The 21,619-nt window shown below is 42.4% G+C and overlaps 1 protein-coding gene across 1 annotated transcript; it reads right to left on the reverse strand.

Annotated features, from left to right (window-relative positions):
- Nucleotides 1-542: 542 nt before the first annotated feature.
- tbx3a (T-box transcription factor 3a) lies at nucleotides 543-10,169 on the reverse strand. Its single transcript, XM_084325122.1, has 7 exons — nucleotides 9,144-10,169; nucleotides 7,885-8,167; nucleotides 7,294-7,440; nucleotides 6,039-6,115; nucleotides 5,067-5,224; nucleotides 3,568-4,208; nucleotides 543-2,493 (listed from the first exon to the last, which is right to left on the reverse strand). Exons 1-7 carry the CDS (start codon nucleotides 9,524-9,526, stop codon nucleotides 2,053-2,055), a joined length of 2,130 nt encoding a protein of 709 aa, XP_084181248.1. The 5' UTR covers nucleotides 9,527-10,169; the 3' UTR covers nucleotides 543-2,052.
- Between the last annotated feature and the right edge of the window lie 11,450 nt (nucleotides 10,170-21,619).

Genomic DNA, 21,619 nt, shown 5'->3' on the forward strand with positions numbered 1-21,619 from the left:
TGAGATAGTTTGTCTTGTTTACCCCTATACCCTAGCGCCATGCTCGTTACTCATTAACTATACAATATACAAATAAAGATATGATGTTGATAAACTCATGACTCCAGGCGCAATGGAGGGGGCAATCAAGTTATTTTACATTCTTTATAGGGTTCACGTTGTCGTTGGCCGAAATACACTCAACGGGGCACTCTGCAGGCCCATAAAAACGTGCACGAAAGTGTTAAGCGACCCCATGCAGGTAGGAATTCCAGGTATGATAACTGTAGTCAGGTCTTTGCTTCTCTCTCTACGGTTATCTTAATTGGACTCTTTGTATGTAGTCTAGACGGATAGGCGTATCTCGACATATACATTTACTGAAGACTCACTGAAGAACACTGCTAAAAAATATATATAAAAAAAAATATGGCTATGAAGTGCATGATTAAGACTTAAATCAGCACATTTTGGTTGCAGAAATGACCTACTTCTCGAGCTAAAGCTTTAAACAGTGTATAGAGGCCAACCGCAATACATGAGACACGACTTGGACACATATGGAGACTGCATTTCAATATTTTATTGAAACTTTCAAGAACACGTTGTTGATGTTGTAAACTAGACAAAAAAATCCAATACAACATAACCCCAATGACAACGTAAGAAACACTAAAGAAACCTTCATATCTCGATTAGATGCGGCACTTTTACTACCAGGCTGCAAAGTATTTTTTTTTTAGTTTTTTAAAGTTTTTTTTTTAATAACAGAAAAAATTTGTCCACATTTGTCACACTTGGACGAAACTTTTTATTCTTTTCTTGAAAGAAAATATCTTTTGTTTTTTTCAAGCCATTGGTGCAGTGTGTGCTGTCACTTTTTCATCCGTTTGAAAGTAGCACTTCACACAGGAGACAACAGGTAACGGTAAAAGTTTACAATGGCACGTGAGTGTGAATAACTAGCTCTGTGGATATTTTGGGATACAGGGAATCCATATTTAGGGGGGATATAAAATGCAGGTGGCAAAAAAAGGAGGATAATAGCCCACAAACTATCTTTACACAGGTATATCGACAATAAATTAAGGACAGGTCCCTAAAAACAAACTACTCCGTTGGTATTTACACGCAATATCAATATGAAATAATTACATAAATATTTTATATATCACTATTTACATTTATAATCAATATTACCTTTCGATTTTTTTTATTCCAGATTCCCTTTGCCCGTTGAATACTTATGCTTATAATTAGGCATGCTTTTTGGGCAGTCTCGCCACTCGTACAGAAGCTTAGGCCTAACCATGGTTATCCTCCTGGCTCACTATAACAAGCCAGCATTATTTAAAAAAAATCGTGTGAAGTGAAAACATTATGCTTGAAAATTAAGGAACCTAATTTTCGCACCAAAAAAGGGGATGGGTGAAATGTGTTTTTCACATGTTATTTTCCGTATTGTGTCGTCTCAATTTGATAGTGAAAATAGCATCAGTCAAAAGAGTCTTGTGGCGTTTTTAGGGGGACATGCAAAATTAGACCTACCGATATGTTCCCATATAGGTGTCAAAAATGATAGGATATTCAATTATTGGCTACACCAAAAACACAGCAGTCTTTATAAGGTTCAAGGGAAGTGAATTCAATAGGCTAAGTCAAACCAATTCAGAGTGCATATTATTAAAAACAGTTAAAGTTTCGTTACCTTAGCAACTCGACACTTATAACATAGTTAAGAGAGATAGAGACACAGCAGCAACTTCTCCGATCCGTGAGTCACATCCATGCCAACCTTTCAGTTTCAATACTTGTATGGTATTCAAATAACAGGGAAAAAAATATCAAAAGTGTTGTTTAATTTAAGAAAAAAAAGAAGAGAAATATACATATCGGATGTGTATTTAAACCAAAGTGCATTTCAAAATCTAAACTGTCCAATATAGGTCCGTTTTTTTTCTCTAAACCCGCATTTCTCTAAGAGGGTATGTCGTCCTATACTGTTATCGTCCTCATCACCGCCATCAACATTTTCATCACAACAACACAACGAGAAACATTATGGAGAAAGGTCTACGGGGACACGCTCCGTGACCTGTCCTGCTTTGAATCGAGTCCACTGACCAAACGCTGGATGCTCTGCAAGTCGTTGGTGGCGTCTTTCTCCGTGCAAGTTTTTGGGGACATGGAGACGGAGCCGGACGATATGGTGGAGGAGCGGCTGGTCACCTCCGAGGTGGAGTCCAGAGTTGCCGACACGGGGCTGGTGGCTATGCCGTCTCCTTTCATCTCGGCTCCGCCGCCGGCCATGGAGGGCATGACGGTGGTCAGCAGCGTGCTGTCCGGCACGCTCATGGGGAGGGAGTAGGGACTGTACCTGAGGCGGGGGCGCACTGCGTTTAGGAAGGGGTGTCGGTGGACTTGCGAGGATGCCGCGGAGGAGGCTGCAGCTGCGGCTGCCATGTAAGTGTAGGGGTATGGGAACAGGCTCCCGAACGGAGACATGGCAAGGCCCTGCGGGGAAAAAGCAAAAGGAACATGAGCCTATATTATGCCCCCTGGTAATGCTCACTGTAACTGCACCCAACGTCCACACCCGATCTGAGGGAAAACGCATGCTGTTATTCATAGTCTTACTTGACCCCTGCCTCTATGAATTCTGAATTAAGGTCACGCAGCAAGTGTGTGAGCATAATGAACCCAGGCATGTGACCCGCTTTGGGAAATTATGGACTGAAACTTTCACTATTTTGAGAAATGTACGTTTTTTTGTGTGTGATCGTGATGTATTGTGGTGAAGCTCGTGTCACTGTCTGAAAATGTAGGCCAAATGTAGTCCTACTTTAGGCTGTTTATCAGATAGACCAGATAGTTTAAAGGCATGTAAACTAATCTAATTGACTAAACCTTTTAAAGCGAATCACCATGTGATTTCCTGTTTTTAACAGCGGTTGCAAATAGTTCATGAATTGTTAATAATGCTTGTAAAAAATCTTTGTGTATTATGTTGCTTATTAACAACAGAAATGGCACTTTGGAGCTGTTGCTATCAACACATGTTTTGAGAGTAAATGGAGGAAAAGGGCAAATCTGCTCCCTATTAAACCATATGCCCCCCCCCCCCCCCCCAACAACTGACGTATTTGAACCATTCGCCATTTTGCCTCGAAAACAGGCTTCATTAATGAGTTCACATCAACACCACTGCCTAACACCATTGTAACTATAGGTGGTCTTGACTCTTTTTCTCTGGGAGCTCACACATCTGGTAAGGGTCTAAACAATTGAGGCAATTTAATATCAATAACTATGTGCCTGAGGAAATCTAAGAAGATATACCGGTATGATTTAATCGGTCAAAACACGTGTTGTCTAACATTAGTCTTAAATCTTAATGTTGTTGTTGAGTGACCACAAAACAAATCAAATCGTTGGCTACTTTTCTCTTTCCACTAACTTGACATTTAGACAAGCAGATGGAGACGAGCACATTAGGCCTAAGGCTGACATATTGACTATTAGTCTAAATGTAACGACACACCTAACATGTGCTTAACACCGCGCAGCTAGTAATATAACAGGTTTTACCTGCGATGCCAAGACATGTTGCTGCAGATGAAAAGGCAGTCCTGGCGTCAGGCTTTGCGATGACGCCATGCTGGCCGCTTCCATGGCGCTCACCCCCCCGGAGGACACGGCAGCCAGTAAGGGGCCCATGCCCGCGGCCATGTTCGTGAACGCGCCTCCCATGTTGAACTGACTGGGGTGCAACAGAAAGGGATGCGCACTCCCTAAGTGATTGAAAAACTGCTGTCCTGTCAGACCCGGTGGGAATCCAAAATTATGCAAGTGGCCCTGGCTTAAGTGCCCATGTGTACCGTCAGTTTGAACAGTCAGGGGCATGAAACTGTCCTTGCTGATGTTTCGGCACTCGTCCGCTTTGGGCTGGTCTCGGTTCGGACTCTTGAGGTCGTCGCCAGAGCGTGTGGTGCTGGAGATGGCGGTGACAGGGCTCTGCCGTGAGTCTGCCTGGCTTTTCTCAGTCCTAGAGGCCTTGTCACGAGCCCTGCTGGTAGAATCACCGCTACCAAAAGCATGGCCCTTGGCTGGGCTCGCCTCGTGATCCTTCCCGTCCCGCGTGGTGGTGGAAATCTTGCTCGAGTCCGGTCCATCTTTGATGTTGCCATCTTTGCTCTCATCGTCGCTGTCGTCGTCGCTGTCGCAGAAATCTATACACACACAAAATTAAATAAAAACCCTTAGTTGGCTTTGCAGACGATTGGAATACAATGGTTTATAAAACAATATATCGTTTTTGTGAATTTTGGACGTGGAAAAGTAAATTAACAGTCGGATATAATCAGTCGGCTATAAACAATAATTACTCATAAACAAACAGTTTTGCAGCGGATAGGGGCCTGCTCCTGCTGCAGGGAACTATTTTGCGCTGGGGGGACAGAGGTCTCCCGGCAGATCACGCATGGCTGACCAATATCTGTTGGTCGACACAATACCTCCAACCAGTTGTGAAAGTGGTATAATGCCATGGTTTTTCATTAAAGCATATAGTTTGCATAGGCACGCTAATCTGTTTAAGCATTAAGACGTTCTAATCTGTTTATGCCTTAGCATGCCTTGCTAAATAGGCCAACACCCTGTGGAGATCAACGATTATGTAAAATATATACACGTAGATATAATTATATAAATGCTATCAAATATAAACTTGATTCGATTTTTTTATTTTCCTTTTTTTCTGATTCAATAAATAATTTTGCATTTTTTCTTTTTTTCTCTGCAGATCAAGATTGTATAGGCAAATGCAAACTATACCGGCAAACGACGTGTATGTAAACTAAAGTCTACAGATGCAAGATATCTCAACTTTAAGTGTGTATGTATTTATTAATTAATTCATATTGTCAATCTTGTAATAAATCCAAATCATGAACAGTAACCTGCGTTGTATCCATCTTGCTTTACTCGCAATTTTCAAATTGCATATAAGCTGCCCAGCTTAAGTTTTCGTGTTTGGGTTTTTTCCGACACGGGAGTTTTCTCTTGTAAAGGAGTGAACAGCAGCCTACCTTTCAGGTGGGGAGGGCCTACGGTGGAGACCGCGGGCGAGGAGGCCTGACCGAAACATTTAAATGACGGCTGCTCGCCAGAGGAGTCGTCCGAACCTCCGTTTTCTTTTTTCTGCTGCTCCTCATAAGAGCGCATCGACTGCAGGGCCAGCTGTTTCCTATACACAAAGCACGCAGGTTAGTATTGGTGTTTGACACTATTCGTATGTCAAAAACGATCTGTAAAACGACAGATCATATATGGAGACCAGAGACCAAGTACATAAAAGTTCTAAAACACCACGTCTTGGCCACATATGTGGCAGGTATAATAATGCTAAATCTACCTAAATCATCAGAATGCAAATAAGGATTTGGTCCTGTAGTCGAACTATTTCTATAAAAGATGAAATCAGAAAAATGTAGCAACAATTCTGATCCAATTAAATTAAAGAACAATCATACTTTATCACAATGTTTTGGATGATTCCATTGACTATAAAGCTATATTTGATTTATATTTCCATTCCTATTATTTCTGAAACGTGTATAGTGTGTATATATAGCATACTTATAATATATATATAAATATATGTGTGTATGTATATATATATATATATATATATATATATATATATATATATATATATATATATATATATATATATATATATATATATATATATATGTGTGTGTGTGTGTGTGTGTGTGTGTGTGTGTGTGTATTTTATTTTTTACTGAGACCATGCGTCTATAAAATGTGTTGCATTAAGGATGTGAAAAAATAACTCCTCTACATGACATGCTGCTGCCTTTTGGAATTCACTAAGATCTCTGTCTGTCCACATCTATAAAACTAGAGCAGAGTCGTAAAATGTTGTTGCCAGTTAAGAATACTTTAGGCTCCTTCAGTGTCATGTCAGGAATACTTTAGGCTCATTGCCAGTTAGTCATATACTTTAGGAATACTTTAGGCTCCTTCAGTCTTTTTACCTCTTCTCTCGTCGCCCATTGCCAGTGTCACGAAATCCTTTGGCAAATGGATTATGGTCGATTTTCAGCTGGGTTATCTGAAATTAATCAAATTAAAATAGTAAATATCATTGACATTTCGCTGTTGGTTTTGTGTGGGCACTCCGTGCTTGCACCTACTCTTCATGAGTAAAACACTATATATATATATATATATATATATATGTATTTGGTGTTTTAATGCATGCAGGCAATATGTATAGAAATTAAAATCAAATATTTTACTTTTGGCGTCATTAGCCCAGAAGGGGTTGGCCTATACGACCTTTTCATTTTTACACAACCTCTATATACACACACACACACACACACACACACACACACACACACACACACACACACACACACACACACACACACACACACACACACACACACACAGAGGAGACACTCTCCCCATATCGGTGTGACTTTTCATCAGTGTGCTATCACTGCTATGCAGTGTGTGTGTCAGTGTGTAAACCCAGCAGAACTTTACTCCCCCATCACTTCCTGCCCTCCTCCACGCCCCTCCCTCACATGTGCAGATTTTGGCAGGATTGACAACATTTCTCAGCCTATGCGCCTGCAAAACGTTTACTGCATTTCCCCCCGTTGACCCCGCAGTGCCAGAGGTAACACTCATCATCTCTCCGCTATATCAAAGTCATCGCGAGAGATTATTTTGATTAGCTGTATGTCACATGTGGAATAAAATGTAACCAGTTCCAACAAACAAATGCTGTTTTTCCCCTTTTCTTTTCCCATTTCTCTGCTCCACTGCACATTCTGTTCCCCCTCTCTTTCCCTCTCTTTTCTCACATTCACCCCCCCCCCTTAACACACACACACGCGCGCACGCAAGCGCGCGCAGCTTGGGTGGGTTGCCAAATCCTTTCCATGTGATTTCATAAAAAGAAGAAAACTAACATGCATGCATTCCTCAGAATTCCGACTAGTTGTTGCATGTGGCATTGCCATGCGACGCGAAGCAGCACAACACCGCTCTAACAAGCTGAAAAAAATACGACATCTTTCATATTTTATGACAACAAAATGGTGCAGAGCATCACGGCGCGGCCAAAAGCTTTTGCTCGGCACGCCAAGGGTTCATGACTAGCAGGCTATAGCCAACAAACCATAAGAAACCCAGTAAAATAGTCCATGTGTGCATTGTCACCCTATTTTCAAAATAATTCAAAGGGGGGACAATTTGAGATTATGCCAGGTTGCTTACCTTGTCGTTTTGATATGCAGTCACTGCAATGAAATCCGTTTCAGGGAAAACGTACGTCCTGAAGGTGCTGTATGGGAGCTTGAGAATGTCGTTGGCCCGAACAATATGAAATCTGGGCTGATATTTGTGCATGGAGTTCAGGATGGTCTGCGACAGGGAGGGGGAATATACTTTTAAAAAACACACATTAGCGCACACGGATACATCCTCATTGGATGAATTGTGAATGATCGTTGTTGCCGGTGTATGTCCAAGGCTAATGAGGGAAATATAGCTCTACCACGCGCTAATTATAACGCATTTCCACAAATTAATAATCATTAATACGTTGGATAATAACAAGAAAAACATATATCATGAAATGGAATTGGTTAGAATATTCTATCACAATGAAAAGTTAGCACTGCATTTATCATATCGCAATACAAATATGGCTGTGTTTTGATCCTTGACATAATAGCTTAATTACAATAGGCTATACGACTACAACTTTATCACAAATAAATACAATTACATTATAAATCAGTCAAGATAATATTGTGACATAAATGTGTGGTGGGTTATTTGTAAAAATAAGAGGAAAATACATACATTAGGTGAACTTACAAATCCATGCTTGTCGGATATGTTATTCGTCAGCTTGAGCTTGTGAAAATTGACGACTTTTGACATCCACTGTTCACCAGTAGCTGGACTGTCCGGGTGAATGTACATCCGCTTTGGCATTTCAGGGTCGGCCTTGCCGGCCACCATCCAGCGCGAGTTGTGAAATTTATACCTGCAGTCGTCGGCCGCAACAATATCCATCAAGAGAATGTATTTTGCCTTCTTGTCCAGGCCTGTGCATCTCACTTTGAACGGAGGGAACATTCGCCTGTGGAAATGCAATAAGAATTATAAGTCAAAACTGTTCGTGCTGTTTAAAGATAGGCCTACACACACAGCAGCCATCTTTGTATGGGTACTGTGATGATGACGAAAATTATCTTGCCAGCCCTGTACACACACACACACACACACACACACACACACACACACACACACACACACACACACACACACACACTTGCTGACTATTTAATTAAAATGACTAAATAAAGTAGCAATAAAGAGCAGCACAATTTTCTAAAACAAGAGACTTAACTATAACTTTACCGTACATTTCGAAGCAAACACAATTCAGTAGTTTGATCAAACACAATTTGAGCCTTAAAAACGCTGCTAATCAGTAGCCTATATTGGTTATATACATTTAATTAAATACACCACTAAAATACAAGTTATACATGCATGGAACTTTCATACACACAATGTTAGGAATAATTATGACTGCATCTCATAATTAAAGCCAGTCTCCTTTTGCATAGTATAGCCTATAGGCTACAGACTTCTACAAAAACTATAGGCTATTATATAACTATAACTATTAAACGCTCAAGAACTCACAACTTAATGTTTTCATTATCACCTAAATGTGCCAACTTTATGAGCTGTATATTTTATAGTCAGGCATTGCGTTTTAATTATAATTGTTCTATCTTATGAGATCACATTAGCTTGCTAGGTGGGCCATATTACATCTACAGGTCCAGTTTGCTAAAGTTAGCCTATACAGTATAGACCGACTTCAAATAGCCGTGAGAGAATTAGCCGTGTATGAAATCAAAATGTGGGCCAGACGATTCGTAGAGGTCCACTTCCAAGCAGCCGTCAATAAATCAATGACCAAGCGGAATGTCAGCGAGGATGAATAATCAGATTGCTCTCACATAATACCAAATATGTACACAGTTGCATTTCACTCGACAATATCAATATTGGAATGGAAAACACACAAAAGTTCTATTTACCTTCCCGACTTTGTGATCACCATTTCAGTGCCTCGCTTATGAAAGAGCTCCCAAAGTTCCTTGGCTTCTAGGTGAACTTTGGGGTCGTCTTCCACCTCCTCCTCGGGCTCCAGCGCCTTCATGGGCCTGAGGTGGGCTTGGTGCGCCAGCGAGGAGAAGTGGAGGCCGGTCTCCGTGACGCCCATGAGCTGGTCCATGATCGGCTTCCCCAGGACGCCCGGGAGCGAGAGCGAGCCGTTCGGAGGGAGCGCCAGGGCCGGGAAGAAGGGTGGCTGGTGACCCAACATTGCACTCATGGCAAATTCCGGACCCCGGTGAGGTATAAACGGATGATATGCCATACTTGATCCTTGTATGACTGGATCTCTCATCAGGAAGCTCATCCAAGTCCAGGTACCAAATGGATTTATTTGATTTGGAACAATGTTACACAGTAAAGACTGCGTACAGGACGAGAGAGAGAGAAGAATGTCAGTAGTTGGTCGGGTTAGAAAATTCCACCGTCACCGCTGCAGAAATAAGCATCCACTTATTTTCGGAGCAAGCGGTGGAAGATGTTCACTGCCTTTCGCTGAGTTCCAACCAAGTGTCTGCAGAGAGAAATGAACAAATGTTCTCCATTAATCTTCAGGAGTGTTGAGAGATAAAGATTTTCTTCAGAGACTGACGCGCACCGGGCACCTTTCTATAGGCTCTGTATCGCGGACAGTTGTCGAATTAAACCAAACGGGGGTGAGTCACTTAATTTACTGCCGCGTTTCGTCGCTTCTTGCTGTTGTTTACAATATCGGCATTCCGTTTAAAATGCGTGCCCCTCTCATTGGCTACAGTCCCGCTGCGAACGCGATGTGTTGAAATATTTCGATCATAGCGCAAAATAATTCCTTTGTTCCAGACATGCACCCTCACACGCACGCACACACTTTCTTCTTCCTCTCTCTTTCACACACACACACATTTCAGTAAAAAGACGTATGCGGAGAAAGGAGTCCGTTGACGGCGGCAGAGAGGTGCTAAGGTCCCAGCACCGAGATATTCCCAGCGCGTCTGTGCCCCATAGGCTTCATACTGTATGGATGTGTTGCGCGTTACGAGGAGCAGGGCTCCGTTGATTGGCTCTTTGACGCTTTCGGACCAATTGTGTGGCCGCGTAGGCGTGGTTCTAACAGGTCGGGTGGAGGGGACAGACTTCAGACTTATAAAAAGGTGTTTGGAAACTCAAAGGCTGCCGTGAAACACCACTGCCCCCGTCAATGTTGTGTGAATATGTCAACATCATTAGAAGTTGCGCTCTATCGGTCGGTCGGTCTACGGGACCCAGCGAGGGGAGAGTATAGCCGGGGCTCTGGCTCGCTTTGTCCGCGTTAAGACGTGATGGTTTCATGCGCCCAGCGCCACCAGGGCTGTGGCCCCTTTCCTGCAGAGACCGAAAGACCATAATCGAGGACGCTTTAAACACAGAATTTTACGCGCATAATTCCCAGCCCATAATTTGCCACATTTGTAGAAATCCAGTTCGCACAAATGTTTTTAAGCATTTAATTCGCTGTATTTTAACGATGTCGAAGAGGGGTGTTATTTATGGAGTAGCATTCTATCTAACGACACGTCCTATTTCGAAATGACAGGGAATATACTGGCCGACTGACAAGAGAGACGCTCGATGACAGGTTGATCTTGTTAATCATATTTAAAGAATATAACCCTAGAATTCATAACGCCTCCCAAATTTTGACTGACATTTTATTATGACAGTTCATCTTGCTTTGTTGATAGTCTCTCAGTATGCATACGTGTACAGCGGCTAAATTCGGTTTATTTGTCTTTTTTCCCATTCGGATATTTAGCTGCGCACCGCACTGCTAGTTTCCCCAACAACACACTTCCCCGTTCTCTTGGTTTTCCCGCAGTTGCTTTAATTTGGAATTGAAACGCGATGACAAGTAAATTTGATTAGAGGCTACTGTGTATATATCTGTATCTGTGCTGTGTGGCGTGCACTATCGCTTCTTCTCACGTGCAATAAGTTAACAAATTATGACATAATTCTCTCTCTCTCTCTCGTCTCTTCTCGCACTTACACTTATTACATCGACGGGCGGACGGAAAGACACGCACACACACGCACACGCACAGAGAGAGAGAGAGAGAGTGCGAGAGAGGTGGAAATGATAGCCTATACCAGTTTAGTGAGAGGATGCGCTACATATAGTGTGAATGAATGAATTAATGAATGAATGAATGAATGAATGAATGAAAACTTTATTTAACAGATTGCAGAATGGGTACAATACAGTACGGCTCAATACACACAATTGTTAAGGGGATGCAGACCAGAGAAAGACGTTTGTCTTGTTTACATCAGGGTCCCCCATTTTCAATTCATAGTGAAAAGTGTGATGATTTAACCGCAAACCGATAGCTTTTGGAAGATAGCTCTGCAAATGCTATAGGAACCTTCCCGCTCAATTCAGTCAATAGTACACCCTCCTTGGCATTACTGCCTACTACATCCACGTTAGGCCCAGTCCACAATGACACTTGCATAACACACCAAGTTGCCTATGTGTTTCAACAGCTTTAGTCTATATCCTATTCCTATAGCCTGCTTGCTTTAGTTGTAGAATTAATATTGCCTGCACGTGTCTTGCACTGGTTCTATGCGATGCATTTTGAAGGAGCATGCATTCCATCAAAACTATATTGACAAAGCTAATGACCTTTACACAATCTTGATGTAGTGCTTTGTCTTAATTGGAAATATGCTGTTGTGCTGTGTATATGCTATAGGGGAACATTCAACATATAGTATCAATATAGCGTTGCGTTATATAGGCTTCATAACCTAGTCCAGAAATATTGCCTCACTGAAAATCGTCTCAAGAGATGTGCAGTCTAGAGTCTAGACAGTGCTTAGCTGCACAGCCACACAACCTATTTAACGATTAATTCACAAGTAAACTATATGGAGCTGTGGTTGCAGTCAGCTGCCTTAGACAAACATTGACCATCAATTCTCAGCCAATTGTCTGTCTCCATAGGCCCGTGGGGAAACCGAAGGGGCAGTGGTTCTTAAAGTGAGGTGCGGACACCCTCAGTGGCCCTTGAGCGGGCCGCAGGGGTCTGGCGAAAATTGGAACCTTCATATGAAAGTTGTTGACATCACCATTATAGGTCTGCAAAGCTACAGATTGCTAAATTTATAATTGAGGGTACATCTCATGATAAATCAATATTACAGATGTAATGTATAGCTTATGTAGCCTATATTGCATATTGTCCAGATGATTACAAACTGTAAATGAGATTGATGTAAATAATTCTCAAATAAGAAATAAGCAACATGAAGACATGTGATGTATGTAGCCTACATTGCATATAGATTATTGCACACTGTATAGAATTGGCCTGCATAGACCTACACTGCTCTTTGTAAATGAGACTGATAGAAGTAGCCTACCCCCCCCCCCCCCCCCCCCACACACACACACACACAGCTTCCTGCTGCATGACAGGAGCTGTGAACAGGCCTCAGGGGTCTCCCTCTGTGGAAGTCCTGGGAACACATTTCTTTGAGCTGTACACTAATGAAAACCACGGAAGGCCCATTCAGGATCATGCATGCATGCAGTCATTAGTGAGAGACAACAGTTTTCAGTGTCAGGGTCCAGATCGGGGTGCTTTTAGCGCTACTATTGTTTCGTATAGACGCCGTGAGCAGGCCACGGAGGGCGAAGACGCGGGTGTCACAATGCCCTCTTCGTCACCGACTTGGCTGCATGACAAGTTGCTGTGTCAGTGCAGGGTGAGGCTGCTTGCTATAGACGCCACCCTTTGTGTGTGTGTGTTTGTGTGTGTGTGTGTGTGTGTGTGTGTCTATGTGTGTGTGTGTGAGTATCTCCCACTAATTAGAGGAGGGATGTTTGGGTTAGGTGTTGTAAAGTGTCAATATGTTACTGATACTTGCCAGGGGAGCAAACAAGTTTTGTATAGCTGTCGATAGGCCAAAGCAGGGTTTGATTGAATTGAAACCACTTTCTGAGGCAGGCTCTAGATGTGCACGTGATGACAGACCCCCCCCCCCCCGACAAAAAGGTGTCGCCCCCAACCACACAACAACCCACACAGGGCCCTGCGGCCTCTCCCCCTTTTGTGTGTGTGTGTGAGGTCAGGCCTGCGCCGATTACGTTGGTCTTATTCTTCTTTAAACACTCGCCCCCATTAGCAGCACATTTCAATTTAGTGGAAGGTGTCACCAAATAGGAAGCAGTGTTGACACAGCGGCTGCCTTTCATTCTATGTGGCCTCGGCCGGCTTCATTAGCTAAGCAACCCGGAGCGAACGGTCAATACTCTATATAAACTTTTACAGGGTTAGGGCTCTCAGGGACTCCCGAGTGGCCATAAAAAAAGCTCCAGGCTGACACGACTGATTGACGAGGTTGACTTTGTCAATGCTTCCCCCTTTTTATACACCCACTGTGATCCGTGTATATCAAAATCCAAAGGGGGCAGTATATTTTGTCTAGACCTGCAGGGTTAGAAATCTCTCGTTTTTTTTTGCGTGGGCGGGTGATTCCTGGCAGAACAGAAGGATAGTAAGCAGTTTGAACCTGTCTGATACATAGCAACACTGTGAGGTCCCACTCGTCCGTGTGCACATGCCCTGTAAGGGGGGCTGTTTGCCATGATGCACTGGGGCAAAGTCTTTGGCATGGAGGTGGAATGGTAATTCTGTGTCAAGAGGTATACTGCTAGCCATTCCCTTGGTACAGCTGATGGTCCCTCCTATTATAGACATTTACCTGTTTCAGAATTAGACATCAGAGACACTGTATATTCTAGACTAGATGTTGACTAGATGGATAGGAACTGTATACACCAGACTAGATGTGGACTAGATGGATAGGAACTGTATACACCAGACTAGATGTTGACTAGATGGATAGGAACTGTATACACCAGACTAGATGTTGATTAGATGGATAGGAACTGTATACACCAGACTAGATGTTGACTAGATGGATAGGAACTGTATACACCAGACTAGATGTTGATTAGATGGATAGGAACTGTATACGCCAGACTAGATGTTGACTAGATGGATAGGAACTGTATACACCAGACTAGATGTTGATTAGATGGATAGGAACTGTATACACCAGACTAGATGTTGATTAGATGGATAGGAACTGTATACACCAGACTAGATGTTGACTAGATGGATAGGAACTGTATACACCAGACTAGATGTGGACTAGATGGATAGGAACTGTATACACCAGACTAGATGTGGACTAGATGGATAGGAACTGTATACACCAGACTAGATGTGGACTAGATGGATAGGAACTGTATACACCAGACTAGATGTGGACTAGATGGATAGGAACTGTATACACCAGACTAGATGTTGACTAGATGGATAGGAATTGTTCTTGGTGACACCGCAATGACACATAACCTTCAGAGTTCCACAACACATCAGACACACATGGTACAAATGACAAGAGGACCACACATTGAGGGCACGGAGACAGCACAACCAAACAATAGACAGCAGACCCGCCCCCCCAGTTCTCTGTAACATCAATAAAACAAAACCGAGTTAAGGCAATGGGGCGATGCTTTACATCTTGACCATACACCCACTACCTCTGTGCTGCTGGTTAGGTTCATTAAGCCGGTCTTCAAAGACATTCCTAGAATTGATCACGGGGCTGCTAGTGATGTAATGTATGCTCTCCTGTTTATTTGCAGATTGTAAATGATAAGCAGGGACAGACTCTGTGGCACCGCCACTGAATGGAGGACGTTGTCTGGTGGGAGCCATCAGGCCTAACTGGACGTGATAGCGAGAGGAAACATCACAAGGTCAGTCCCATTCAACTACTGTCATGACTCCAAACTTCATTAGGGCCCCTACAAAGTCAGAGAGAGGGGGGGGGGGGTTAAACATTTTTTTTTACACTGTGATGACTTCAAATTAAATTCAACACTTTTTTTTATCCACTAGAAACATAGGTGGCTGTTCAAATTTATTTCAGATTACGCTCGGTGTACAAACTCGTGATGAGGGGGGGGGGGGGGGGGGGGGAGGACATCTTATTTGGGTCCCTGACTTGAAAAGGTCAAGACCTCATGCTTTACAATGTAAGGACGGGCAGAAAAAACAGCATTCCAAATTCTCCTACAGTCAGAAACCGCGTGCGTGTGTCTCTAAAGGTGATACTCAGTTTAGGCTACATTGGGCCCCAAAATGCTGAACCCCCTCACCCACCCTCCTCCTCCACCTGCCTCCATACTTCTTTTCCAACCAATCTGCTTTAAGCATGATAAACTCCTTACCCATCGATGATTCTGCCCCGTCAGTCATTTTTATGCAAGCTAACCCTTGCTCTCATCAATTCCTATGTGGGGCTGTTACAGGTATTGATGAATAACAATTTTAGTTAATTAGGGGATGTGTTTATTGATGGCTGTGCATTGACTACTACAGATTGACAAGGAAAATTGTAGCGCGTTAGGGGGGAAACCCTTGCCCTCGTGACCGAGGCGGTTCGGCGACGGTGACTCGTAACGTTGACTTATTACTAAATGCCGTAAAGGAGGCAATGTAAAGAGGTAAAAGAGATGACAGGCTACAACCGTGGAGCCACGACTGAAATACTGCAGCTTTGATGCTCAACCTTTAATCCAAATGTAAACACAAAGGGGGTAGCGCCGCCACAGTACGTCCAAACAAGAGTTGGAAGACATACAGTAGTTTCATTCTCAAACTGATTGGCAGAGTGCTTGTTCGAGGATTATGTATAATTATCTATGACAGACAAGTGTTGGATTATAGTGTGTTGTGAAGCTGTAAAATGTTTATGTAAATGTGTAGTGTATAGTGTAAACATTGAAGGATGGTAGACTTGTATTTACCTGTATGTATGTATGTATGTATGTATGTATGTATGTATGTATGTATGTATGTATGAATGAATGAATGAATGAAAACTTTATTAACAGATTGCAGAATGGGTACAGTGCAGTACAGCTCAATACATACAATTGTTAAGGGGATGCAGACCAGAGAAAGACTTTCGACTTGTTTACATCAGGGTCCCCCATTTTCAATTCATCGTAACATATATGACATACATGACATACAGATAGACCGTACTGCTACATCTATACATTTATGACATACCAGATTTGCAATTACAGTACTGTATTTGTGATACAAAAAGAGTCCAGAAAGAAAAGAGTATATACATTAGGCGTAGAAACTGTACATTGGATTGGGTAGGTGGGGGTGGGGGTGGGGGGGGGACTGTACATTGGAGGTGGTTGGGGGGGGGGGGGGGGGGGGGGGGGGGGGGGGGTTGGTAGGAGTGGGGGGGGGGTTGGGTAGGAGGGGTGGGTGGGGACTGTACATTGGAGGTGGTTGGGTGGGTGGGTGGGGGGGGGGGGGGGGGGTTGGGTAGGAGGGGTGGGTGGGGATGTGTGTGTGTGTGTATGTGTGTGTGTGTATGTATGTATGTATGTATGTATGTATGTATGTATGTATGTATGTAGTTGTGTGTGTGTGTGTGTGTGTGTGTGTGTGTGTGTGTGTGTGTGTGTGTGTGTGTGTGTGTGTGTGTGTGTGTGTGTGTGTGTGTGTGTGTGTGTGTGTGTGTGTGTGTGTATGTATGTATGTATGTATGTATGTAATATGTATGTGTGTGTGTGTGTGTGTGTGTGTGTGTGTGTGTGTGTGTGTGTGTGTGTGTGTGTGTGTGTGTGTATGTATGTATGTAATGTATGTATGTATGTAATATGTATGTGTGTGTGTGTGTGTGTGTCTATGTTTAGCTTCTCAGGTAACTTTCTGGACACTGTTCTTTACCCTCAATAGCCTATACCTCGTTTCTAGCTAACGACTATGTTTGTGATGCAAGTTGGAGTTCATTCTGCTGATGCTCTTGTTGTTAGTTGTTCGAGACAAGAGCATCTACTGAACGCCTAACACGTAAAAAGGAATGTAAACTTAGTATAAATGTTGTTATATGATGTTAATGTAAAGAGGTTATCTGAAATATGAGATTAGACTTTTTCCATCTACAAAATATTTCCGTTTAAGAATCTGCATAATACTATATGATCACTGAGATAAAAAAAAAATACAATCTGAATTAGGGCATTCAATAAATAAATTGAAAATGATTATTGCATGGAGCATCCAGCCTAAGAGGATACTGTATTGTCAGGTCCCATAAAACATTGATATTGAAGAGAAAACTTTTTTAAAACAAACTTGTTTGCCTTTCATAACCATCTGCAAAACTGATTTCAGCATGCACTAATTATTCAGTCTATTGAAAAATATAATTTTCTCTATCAATTTCGCCTTATCAATATGGGGGAAATCACATTCTACGTTGATCTGAACTTCAATTATGTCTGTTATATCTGTTGCACCTATGATCCCAATTTCAGGAGCATTCTGTGAACTTCAAGGGGCATGTTTGCCCCTATAGCCCCCCATTAAATGTCCTACAGCAGCCTGCAGCTATAGTGCGGTACGAGTCATTCATAGGTACATTGTACACAGGACTATCTGAACAATGCAATCCAACGGCATACAGCGCCAGTGGATTATAATGCAGGGGATTTGTCTGCTCAGCCCGACAAGCAGCAGACAGGCTCTCCCCTGCAGCAGGAGCTGTGTGGTAGAGAGATGCCAGTGGTAAATGCCTCAGATGTGGACCATGTGTCAAAAGTCATTATTTCTCCTAACGTTGCCACCCCTTGCCAGCCAAACCCCAGATAACCATCTCTCTCTCTCTCTCTCTCTCTCTCTCTCTCTCTCTCTCTCTCTCTCTCTCTCTCTCTCTCTCTCTCTCTCTCTCAGATTCTCAAGCACAGAATCCCATACTGAAACCAGTTTAGCGTGCTGTACACAAACACTAGCAAATGGGAAGCAGAGTGATCCCGGGGGTTATTTTTCATCGAGTTAGCGTAATGTAAATACTGTATTCCTGTTCTCTTCACTCGCAGAGCGGAAGGCGAGACAAGACGAGATGAGAGTCAACCGGGTTTGGGTTTGTTGGATTTTGGTTGTCTGTTTGGTATAGGGCGGGCAGGAGGAGCTGACCTATTGTGTGTATGTGTAGGGGGGTATATCTACTGTCCTTTTAGCATCTCTGCCATAGGCATCATCATTGTGCTGCTTTCTTTGGATTCACAGACTCAGGGCGCTATATAGGGTCCTGCTATTGAGTACAAGACCAAGACCCAGTGCTTTTAAGTGGAGAGCGGCATAAAGCCTGCATTCCTCCTCCGAGGGAAGCTCGGGCTAGGGGGGTTAGGGTGGCTTCTCTCTAGAGGTTAAGTGGGATAAGAGTGTGGCTCATGTCAAAACGGGGCCCCCCCATAGTTTCTGGAAAATTTGCAATGGGGTCAGATTGGATTACTGTGTTTTGGTATTTACATGGAGACAGAGAGCTTTGAAATGGAAAACCATCGGCGGAAAAGCAAGTGCCATGCAGTCTGAGGGGCTGGTCTGAGGGGAAACCGAGCGCTGCTTTCCACTGATGGCTCGAGGACGGTTGAATACATGTCTTCTATGTCTTTTATGTCCCCACAATCAGACATTTTGTTACTGAGAATCTTGATTGGGTTAAAAGGATCAAGTACAATGCCCGTCCTCAAATGTATATCCGTGGTAAGTACTATGAAAGACATTCCAACGAATGGAAAATCTGGAGTTTTCAGGGCATCCTCCTAATGCCCACAAATACGCCACATTATGACTCTTAAGCACGCTAAACGGCAAGGATGACTCTAAGGTTACTGAGTGTTTCAAGGAGGCAGGCAAAGAGTTTTTGGATCAGAATAACTAAATAAACACCAGTTCAGCTCAGCCCGCCCTGGATGACCTGATGACAAGTCATTGGCATGTAGGTGTCAGTAGCCCTCAAGCAGAATGTGTGCCCGGGGTGGTCTGTCCTCTTCAGTCCTGGGGAACCTCTGTGTAGACCTGCTGGGATGGTTTTTCTGGATTCCCCTCGCTTCTCTCTGAGCCCTTAATCCAACCTATTCAAGGGGAGTCTTCACTGCAAACACTTTCAACCCCACTGGCTCAAAATAGTTATAGCTTGTGTCTCTCTGTCTGGGAAAAAAGTGACAGTCTCCTGTGGCGCTAAGTAACTTAATTGTATAAGAAACACATAATTATCAACATGCAAAGCAGGAGTGGCTGGTGTGAATGGTGTTTTTGGTGGTTAGGACTCATTAGGCCTACACCTCACTGCTCATAAGAGGATGCATCTAATCTGTAGCCTATATTAGCCTAATTGGTGACATGATAAACTATGGAATATAGTTTGTTTTTAATTTAAAAACAAACTTGGTTTAATTGATCGTTACACAAGATCTGAAAGGCTTTCATTCCACAGGCTTAGTGAAATGATTAATTAATTTCTTGGTTGGTCTTTGAGTAATTGAACATTGGGAGATTATTTATTTTCTAAGACAAAATGTCTTGTTTATTATATCTTTCCAACACTTACTGATGGGAGAAAATGGAATATTTTATTTCGAAGAAATCTGGTCTCCTCATTCGTCATTCGCCATGTAGTGCTATTCATTTTGCAAACACATTGATGAATTAGAATATTACAAAACAGGTAAGTCTATAATATATATTTTTAGGAGAGCATACACATGGAAGCTCTTATATTAATGTTTGTGAATGGAAGCCTTGCGGTCTGACCCAAATGTTTCTGGAAGTTGCTGGCTACTTTTTTCTGCCCTTGCTGAAACTTGACCCCCTGTTTCTGGGTGAATTAACGGTTTTGTCAGTAGCGAGAACAACAATCTGAAGCGCATGCGGCGAACTCAAACGGCAGAGTTGAGTGCGGTCAATTGAATCTCTCACATGTTTCTCTCCGAGTTGGATGGGTTTCCTTTATAAACTACCGGAGACATAATGCCTTGCTGAATGTTTACGGATCATTCCTTTGGGCACGGAGCCTTAAGGTCGTGCTCTTGGAGGAAAGGAGCACTTTTCTATCAGACGTGATCACTTCTCTAAATCAAGAGACAGAGTTAAATAAAGTCAACCTCCAAACAGCTTGTTTTCTACCGTAAACAAACGAATATGGATTAGCCTAAAACATGGTGGAAATTCACAACAAACTGCATAGGGTCGGCTGAGGCTTATAAATACATAGCCTGCCTGTAAAAGTTTAGGGTCTGTTTGCAGAACTTATATGCAGCCATATGTATACGTTTTTGACGAGTGTATGTATATATATTATATATATACGTATATGTGTGTGTGGGTGTGTGTATATAATATATATACTTTTTAGTATTTTCTTTTTTGAAGGATTATGTAAGATTAAGTACTTATAGCCTATATACATTTAATTATCAATTATATTTCCGAATTCATTGCTACTGCAACCTATCCTCTGTTTATTTGGGGTTTTTACAAACTTGGTACAATAGCCCATTTTAATATGCGTTTAGGATATTTACCATCACGTTTTTGTACAGGTTGTACGGAATCCTTGCCTCAGTGCCTTATAGGCTAACTTTAAATGTTAATTTATATAACATAATGCTATATCTGGGCGTGTTGCAGGCCTACACTGATATAACACGTGTATAATTGCACTGTGCGCTTATTGAAAGAATGTAGCCCCATATGGCAAAAATAATTGGACGCTTTTAAAAATCATTGGTCTGTGAGTCTAATAAATATATATTCCAAACTCTCTACCGTACAAATCTGCAACAACGAGGAAAAAAAGATCTAACGTAGAGTAGCTTAGTTTCAGTTTGTTTAGGCCTAATGTCAATTAAACAGGCCTAAAGTTAAATCAGACAGCCGCCAGGTCACCTATTACTATGCTGCCGCTGGCCTTCCTTGGCTTTTATGTTAAAATTGCAAGTTGTCAGAGACTTGTGACATTTGAAATATGAGACTGGCCCTTATTTACTAAGTTAGACAATACACGAAAACCACATGAAAATCGAAATAAGTAGGATGCGGTTAGGAGTTGTGCTTTCATTTATTGAAGTTCCCACAGATGTTTTGCATAAAGACGTTTTTTGGAGTAATGAGGGGGAGTGTTGAACACAAGCTGAACCTGGTTGGCAGTAACGTCAAATAAGCACGGGAGGGGCTGCAACTGTTGCTATAACACTGCAGGGACGTATGGGGGAAATTACACTGTCCATTCAGTGAATTATTACTAGTGAGGATTGTATACGGACACCTTCAATGTTCCTACTATAACTTCGTTCAAAATAGGCCTCTCTGGAAGGTTGGATTTATAGCCTATAGCTGACGTATTCCCACACGCGTTTATAGCTGAAAACTCTATTCTGAAAAAAAAATTACGGAAATTAAATTAAATTGCTGTACAATAGAGATGTTAACACCTGTTGATTTCAACTTCCTTCCTAATATCTCCGCCCCTATTTCAGAGTGGCCTC

Source organism: Notolepis coatsorum (genome assembly GCF_963971535.1).
Source record: "Notolepis coatsorum genome assembly, chromosome: 11".
Taxonomy (NCBI): domain Eukaryota; kingdom Metazoa; phylum Chordata; class Actinopteri; order Aulopiformes; family Paralepididae; genus Notolepis; species Notolepis coatsorum.